Raw genomic sequence first — 7875 nt, 5'->3', positions numbered from 1 at the left:
TATTGCAATAGCCTTCTATAGCTTATACACCTGCCTCTTGGCCACCTCCGACTTCAGCTCCAGCTGCAGTGGGCACTGGGCTGGGCTCAGCTGATCTTGTGCCAATAGTGTCTTGCCTCAAGCGAGCACCTCATGTCCGTTTGCTTTCTGCCCTGGGCTTGAGCTGGCCTTTGGGCTCCAGCACAAAATTCACCTGACTGACAGTCCACCGCCTCACGAGTGAGCTGCACGTCTACCTGCTTTTGGCCCCATTGACTCCTGATGTGCAGAGTTTACATCCAGGGGCAACCTTCACCCGGGGGGGGGGGGGGGGGGGGACGGGGCAGCTGGGAAATTCCACCTCCCCTCCCGCAGGTGGGGTTCTGGGGAACAGTTTGTGCATTGTTCAAGGACCCTGTGAACTCAAGCTCCCGAGGCCCACAGCAGCAACAATGAAAACACACCCTTACATTGCCTGTCTCTCCTTTCTTGTCTCATTGTCCCTGCTGCTTCATGCCTGGCTCTGTGGTCATCTCTCAGAAAAGCCATGTGGACGTAAGTCCATGTCTCAGCTTCTGCTCTCTTTTAAAATCTTTGTTGTTGAAAGTATTACATATGTTTCCACCATGACCCTCCACCCCCCACCCCAGGCCTTCACCACCCTATTGTCTGTGCCCATGGGCTATGCATCTATGCATACAAGGTCTTTGGTTGATCTCTTCCCACCCACCTTTCCACCCTCCCTTGCCTTCCCTCTGTGGATTGACAGTCTGTTCCATGCTTCTCCTAGTATGTCTCTCTGGGTCTGTTTTGTTCATCAGACTCCACATATAAGTGAGATCATGTGATACTTATCTTTCTCTGGCTTATTTCGCTTATCGGCCTCTGCTTTCAAGGAAACCCAGGCTAAAATGTGTTTTCATTTTGTTTCCCTTGCTACCCAGAAACAAGCTGATCATTTTATTGTTGTTGTTGGAGAGAGAGAGAGAGAAGGGAGAGGGAGAGATAGAAACATAGATTGGCTGCCTCCTGCATTTCTCCTACTGGGGATCAAGCCGCAACTGGGCATGTACCCTGACCAAGAATCAAACTAGTGATCTCTCAGTGACCTCAATCCACTGAGCCACACAGGCCAGGCCAGACTGATCTTTTAAAAGCCTGTGTGATCATGTTCCTCCTCAGCTGAAACCCTCAGTGACTCCCATTTCCCCTAAAAGGAAAGGCGAAGTCCTTGCCACGGCCGGCACGGCCTGGCAGAGCCCACCCTTCCCACTGCTTCCTCTCGGGTGGGTCCTGCTAACCTTTCCCTCCTTCTCCTGCGGCCCCACTGACTGGTCTGCACAGAGACCCGCCCCCGCCTGTGCCAGGGCCTTTGCACTGGCTGTTCCTGCTGCCTGGAAAGTTCTTCCTGCAGATGTTTCCAAACATCCTCTTCTCTTCAAGATTCTTCCCAAAACACTTCTTGAATAGGCTGTCCTGTGTCAAACAGCAAACCCCACCTCCCTGCTGCTCCCTGGCCCTGCCCAGCTGTAAGCTTTTCTCCACACTGATCGCAGGATCACAGCTTGTCTTCTCCATGTGGGTACATTAGCATCTTCTGTCTCCTCCCGGTTTGCATGTGATCTCCATGAGGACAGGGCCTTGGGCACCTGATCGCTCGTTTCCATTGCAGAGCCTGGAGCAGTACGTGGAAAGCAGTAAGTGCCCAACAAACATCTTGTTGGATGAAGCAAGTAAATAATGAGACTGAAGAAGCACGTAAGAATTAGACGATGGTGAGCTTGAACCCCCAGCTCCTGAGTCTGGCAGTGGGTGGGTGGGTGGCAGCTGCAGGCTCGGAGGGGGCCCTGAGGCGGGGCCTCAGGAAGCCTCTGCAGAGCCTTCCCGCCATGCTTTGCCCTCTGAGGCTGCTCCTGGTTAGTGAACTCTTTGGGGGGGTCGCTGCTCTGAAATGTGTCTCAACGAACCCCAGGGGGAAGCCTCAAGGACCGCAGAGCATTTGGGAAAACAAAAATCTGTGAGTCTGGCCCTCTGGCCTCTGAGACTCTGCCATCACCAGCACGGAGTGCCTGTCACAGGCTCAGCAGCCCGCAGCTCCTTAGCTTCGAAAGGACACTGGCCACTGGCCGTCTCCCCAGCGCGATGGCTGGACTCCCTGGTCTCTGGGAAGGGGCTGAGGGTGAGTGCGGGGCAGGTGTGCTGTGACCCCAGCTTCCATTCCCAAGCCCCGAGATCAGCCATACCCTCCCCTTCAGGTGGCAGCCACGCAGACCTGGGCTTGGGGGCCAGGCCAGGCTCTGCCTTTCCCCCAGCGGGAGGCAGCCCCTTGTCCTTTGCAGGCACCTCACGTGAAGCAAGCAGCACCCCCTGAGCACAGGGGGACGGCAGCCCCTCCCTGCTGGGCGCCTGGGCCGGGGGTCCTTCGGGCTTCCCGGGCCCCTGGCTCTGCGGGCAGCCAGGCGTGGGAGCCGCAGCCCGGGACTGAAGAGGTTAACGTTCATCTGCCTCCGAATGTTAATGTGTTTAGGTGATGTCAGTGAGAGCCGGGAGGCAGGGAGTGGGAAGAGAGTGGGGCTCGGAGGCAGCTGAGGCTGCCAGGCTGCCGGGGAGCCCCCTCCGGGAGGCACTGCGGCTCGCGCGCCAGGACAGGGCGCCGGGCGCCGGGCACGGAGGCTGCCGCAGCCGCGGGGGCGGACGGGCCAGTGGCCGCGGGCACCGCAGGATGGACCTGGAAGCCTTGGTGCTGACCTCTGGCCCCAACGCCAGCAACCTCTCAGCCGGCCGGGACAACCTCACCTCCGCAGGTGAGCCTCCTCCTGGCGCAGGGAGGGAGGGGGAGCCGGGCACCTCGGAGCCAAACTGCCTGGGAAACTTTACCTCCGGGTCTGCAGGCTGCCTGCTGCAGGGGAAGGGGGCAGGGGGCGGGGCAGGCGAGCTGGGGCAGAGGCACAGTCAGAAGTGGCAGGGACGGTGGCTGATGCCTTCCAAACAGGCTCTCAGGGAAGCTTCCAGGCTGGAAGAGCCGGCGAGAGGAGCTGGAGGACGGTCTGCGGGGAGGCACCTGGAGGCGCCCTGATTCCCCGATTCGCCAGTCCCTTTGGCTTTTCGCTCCAAGGTGGCGATGGGACCTGAGCCGCCCGCTGCCCCCGGAGAGGCTGTGGGAAGGGGTACCTCCCGGGGATTAACTTTCCTGCTGAGGGAGCCGCCTGACGGACAGGTCCAGCGCCCCGTTGCCTGCGGGTCTGGCTTTGGGGGGGTCAAAAGGGAAGAGGGAAGGTTTGTGTGAAGACAGTTCTCGGTGGTGAGGCTGCAGCGCCCCCTCATGTCCCCCGGGTGGGGGTCGGGCTCAGAGGACCCAGGCCGAGGAAACCCCTGTAGGACCCAGGAGCGGGGAGGGCAGGGGACCTCCTGGGCAGAAGCCCCCACAAGACAGTCCCCCACAGAGATGCCCAGGAAGCAGTCACAGCTCCACCGCTCCACCAGCAATTTCAAAAATGAAATGGTCACGACTGCAAATAGGGAAAGAGCATGTGCATACATGCATACACACACACACACATTCTCACGTCCTTCTGCTAAGCCAGCGGGACCTACAGCTGCGTTGTTGGCTCTGTGTCGCCTGAAACGATGCAGGAGGCAGAGGACTGGGTCCTTCCACGGACAGGCAGTGGGTTCGAACCTGGGATTGGCCAGGAAACCGGCGGAGGAGGCCAAGGTGAGCACAGTGTGTGGAGGGAGCACGGTGGGAGAGAATTCTAGACAAACGGCGGGCCCTGAGCTGGGAGGGCAGGGAGGACGCAGAGGCACGTGTGGCCAGAGGCTGAGCGAGCCAGAAGGACGCCGGCCCTGAGAGCGGAGTCCACACCTCGTGACTGACCCTCGGCCTCTGTCCCCAGGGCCGCCTCCTCGCCGGGGGAGCATGTCTTACGTCAACATCATCATGCCCTCGGTGTTCGGCACCATCTGCCTCCTGGGCATCGTGGGCAACTCCATGGTCATCTTCGCGGTGGCCAAGAAGTCCAAGCTGCACTGGTGCAGCAACGTCCCCGACATCTTCATCATCAACCTCTCGGTGGTGGACCTGCTCTTCCTCCTGGGCATGCCCTTCATGATCCACCAGCTCATGGGCAACGGCGTCTGGCACTTCGGGGAGACCATGTGCACCCTCATCACGGCCATGGACGCCAACAGCCAGTTCACCAGCACCTACATCCTCACCGCCATGGCCATCGACCGCTACCTGGCCACGGTGCACCCCATCTCCTCCACCAGGTTCCGGAAGCCCTCGGTGGCCACGCTGGTCATCTGCCTCCTGTGGGCCCTCTCCTTCGTCAGCATCACCCCCGTGTGGCTCTACGCCCGGCTCATCCCCTTCCCAGGGGGCACCGTGGGCTGCGGCATCCGCCTGCCCAACCCGGACACGGACCTCTACTGGTTCACGCTGTACCAGTTCTTCCTGGCCTTCGCCCTGCCCTTCGCGGTCATCACGGCGGCCTACGTGCGCATCCTGCAGCGCATGACGTCCTCCGTGGCGCCCGCCTCCCAGCGCAGCATCCGCCTGCGGACCAGGAAGGTGACCCGCACGGCCATCGCCATCTGCCTGGTCTTCTTCGTGTGCTGGGCGCCCTACTACGTGCTGCAGCTCACCCAGCTGTCCATCAGCCGCCCGACGCTCGCCTTCGTCTACCTGTACAACGCGGCCATCAGCCTGGGCTACGCCAACAGCTGCCTCAACCCCTTCGTGTACATCGTGCTCTGCGAGACCTTCCGCAAGCGCCTGGTCCTGTCCGTCAAGCCCGCGGGCCCGGGCCAGCTGCGAGCCGTCAGCCACGAGGACGAGAGGACAGAGAGCAAGGGCGCCTGACGCTGCCCCCGCTGCCTGGGCACCTCCGAGCGGGACACGGCGCAGGCCGCGGGGAGAGAGACGGACAAGCACCCAGGACTGCGCTGAGAGGACGCGGGAGGCCACAGGGCCCCCCCCCCCCCCAATTGCTGGGAAGGCTCCATGCCAGGTCGGGGGGGGCTTCAACGTCAGAGATCCCCTGGGGAGGGCAGGATGGAGCCTTTGGGCTGAACAGAAGCTGAGCGAGAAGAGAATGCGGCTGTGAACGCTGCATTGGCCAGCGCCCAGACGGCTTTTTCCTGAGACAGGAGGTTTGTGCAGAGCCAGGCAGGGCCTGGGCGTGACAGCGAGGCCCCGGGCACAGCACAGGCCTGGGGACACGGGGAAAGGGGTGCTGCCCTTTCCATGTCTCCCTGGTGGGCTGGCGGGCAGCCTCTCTCCCCAGCGGAGGGGGAGAAAGGAAGCGTGCCTTCTCTCCGTGCCCAGCATCCTGGGTTGGTCCCCCCGTATCTTTAGGGGATGCATGTTTCTTTTGGGGGGCGGGGGCTCTGAGCCCACAGGAGTAAAACGTGCCAGGAGATCCAACTGAGAATGACAAGGCTCGCTGGGGGTGGGGGTGGGGGGTGTCTTGAAATTTTTTTTTTTAAAAAGGAGGTGACAAGGGGGTTTTTGCAGCTTTGGGCACATGGGCATCCTGGGCACATCCATCAGCCGCCACACCCAGGGCGAGTGCCCATCAGTGTGCTGCATGTGCAGGCTCACCGGTGCCTGGTGTGTGGGCACCATCTCTCTGCTGTGCCCTTCCTCTCCCAAATAAAAGCCTCTCATGCTGCTGTGCAACCGCCTGGGCGTGGGCTAGGGGCAGGGTGGGTGCCAGAGAGGAAAGAGGGGCCCCTGGGCTTGGGAGTCTAGAGCTTGGTTCAGGCTGCATTGAGGAAGCGAAAAGCAGGGGATCTGCTTCTCTGGACCCGCAAGGAGGATTGGGTGTCACAAACGGAATCACTGAGAATTCATTAGGTGGCAGTGCTGCTGCTGTGCTCTGTCAGAACCAGCTTTCTGTCTGCTCCTCTCCGCCAGGGCCGGCCCCTCAGGCCCCGTCCCACCACCGCATCCCGCTGAGTCACTGGTTGCAGGGCTGGCTTCTGGGGGCAGCTGCTGAGAGTGGGGGGAGCACGCTGAGCAGGAAGCGTGCAGGCGGGGCCGCTGGGCGGCAGCCAAGGATGCTGCTTCTCGCTGCTTCACCAAGAGCAGCTGGGAGCCAGGAGTCCTTCGCACACGGCTCAGCAGATGCTGATGAGGGAGCGGGAGCAAATTGTGAGCCTCGGAGCCTCCAGCGGGTCCAGATGCATCCTGAGAGCAGGTGCAGGGCACGGGCTGTTCTTGCCATTCATCCCCCCAGAGTTGGGGTCGGTAGCCTGTTTTACAAACTTTTGGACAGCTTCCGTGGGTCGGGAGCTCTTTTTATCACCGTCATTAGCAGCAGCACTTCTCAGCTTGGTTTCCACTCCATCCAGCGTCTGGGAGCAAAGAAGCTGATGGAGCCTCTTCCTACTCACTCACAGCGGGGTCTCTAGCTGCCAGAGGAAAACTCCAAACACATTTGAAAAGCACATCCAACAAAAGAAAAAAAGATTCTTCGGGAGCCTTGAGGCAAATCCTATCCACTGGAGTTTTTCCTGAAGCTGGTTTGCCTGTGAAACGTTTGCCCGCAGGTCTATCGCCAACCCCCACATCCAGGAATTTGGGAGAGGAAATAGGTGAGGTGACCTGTCTTGGGAAGTGACCAAGTCAGCAGCTCTGTAAGTGGATGATCACCCTGCTGATGGCCCTGCAACCCCCAGGGAGGGCAACACCCCTCCTTTCAGCTCCCAACTCCATGTGAAACCCTAAAGGGCAGCAGAGTGGGTTCACGCAGAAAAGTGAGTGGGTGGTTGTTAGACAGACATGCGCAGAGCAAGGACGGTTGGCCAGGAACAGAAGCTCACCAGGGCAGAAAGCCCGGAGGGCCTAGCAAGGGGCAACACTGGGAAAATGAGAATCTTGTCCCCAGGGTAACCTGTCGTCCCCTAGCATACACTGGTCATGTGATTTAGACCCCAGATCTTTCATATCGATGGTCAGGCAGAGTAGACCCTCTGAAGTTTTCCTCCCTGAAGATAAGGTCCAGGACTCAATGCATTTCAGCTCCAGGCCCAGAAAAGCAGCAAAACCAGACAAGTGACTCCTCGGCTGCCTCAGGACCAGCTATACTGACTAATGACCTGCTGCCCTGGCACGGACCAATCAGTGGAGACCAGGACCCTGAAGCAGCACACCTGGAGAGTTGATGAATCATCTACTGAGACCCTCCCCTGAGAGCTCCCCTGAGATTTCCTATAAAAGAGAGAGAGAGAGAGAGAGAGAGAGAGAGAGAGAGAGAGAGAGAGAGAGAGAGAGAGAAATATGCTCTCAGGACACAGGACCCAGTGTGCTCTCTCTTCAAGGAGCATACCCATGCCATTACTTCCCCACACCATCCCCCCACAGGCATGCATCTCCCAACCTATAAGGAACCCCATGAAACTTGCAACCAGGGGAGCAGTGGGCAGCAGCTTATCCCAGACCAACTCCCTGAACTGTCTCCAAGGCCCCCTTTTCTCTGACTTCCCAGTGAGACAAAGCCGCCCAGCCTGGGCCCTCCTGTTGCTTCTTAAGTGCCCTTCCTTGTTTCACTGTCCTAGATATATTTTTGCTGCCATTATGGACCCAATACCTTTGTCTCAGTGCTATGTAGCCCCTCTCTTTGGATATCCCCATCTCCCATCCCCCTTTCCTTAAATAAATTCAAATTTTCTTTAATCACCATCATTAACAGCAACAATAGATGGCCTTTTAGCCTGCTCTCAAACAACCCACTTTCACCTTTCAGCGGTGATAAAAACAGAACAGAGGGGAGAGGATTGGGGGAGCGAGGAAGTCAGGGAGAGAGGGGCAAGGAGACTATAACAAGACTAACAGATCCCGCCGTGAACAGAACACGTCAGAGGTGCCCTCACACAGTGCTGACTGTCTGA

General features: G+C 59.2%; 1 protein-coding gene across 1 annotated transcript; it reads left to right on the top strand.

The window, feature by feature from the left end:
• The first annotated feature begins 2654 nt into the window (after positions 1–2654).
• Positions 2655–4925, top strand: MCHR1 (melanin concentrating hormone receptor 1). The gene is made up of 2 exons (XM_036458782.2): positions 2655–2783; positions 3876–4925. Exons 1-2 carry the CDS (start codon positions 2702–2704, stop codon positions 4841–4843), a joined length of 1050 nt encoding a protein of 349 aa, XP_036314675.1. The 5' UTR covers positions 2655–2701; the 3' UTR covers positions 4844–4925.
• Positions 4926–7875: the final 2950 nt, after the last annotated feature.

This window comes from Pipistrellus kuhlii, unplaced genomic scaffold (assembly GCF_014108245.1).
Source record: "Pipistrellus kuhlii isolate mPipKuh1 unplaced genomic scaffold, mPipKuh1.p scaffold_m20_p_3, whole genome shotgun sequence".
NCBI lineage: Eukaryota > Metazoa > Chordata > Mammalia > Chiroptera > Vespertilionidae > Pipistrellus > Pipistrellus kuhlii.
The sequence above is the reverse complement of the archived record's forward strand: the minus strand, read 5'-3'. Positions and strand labels throughout refer to the sequence as shown.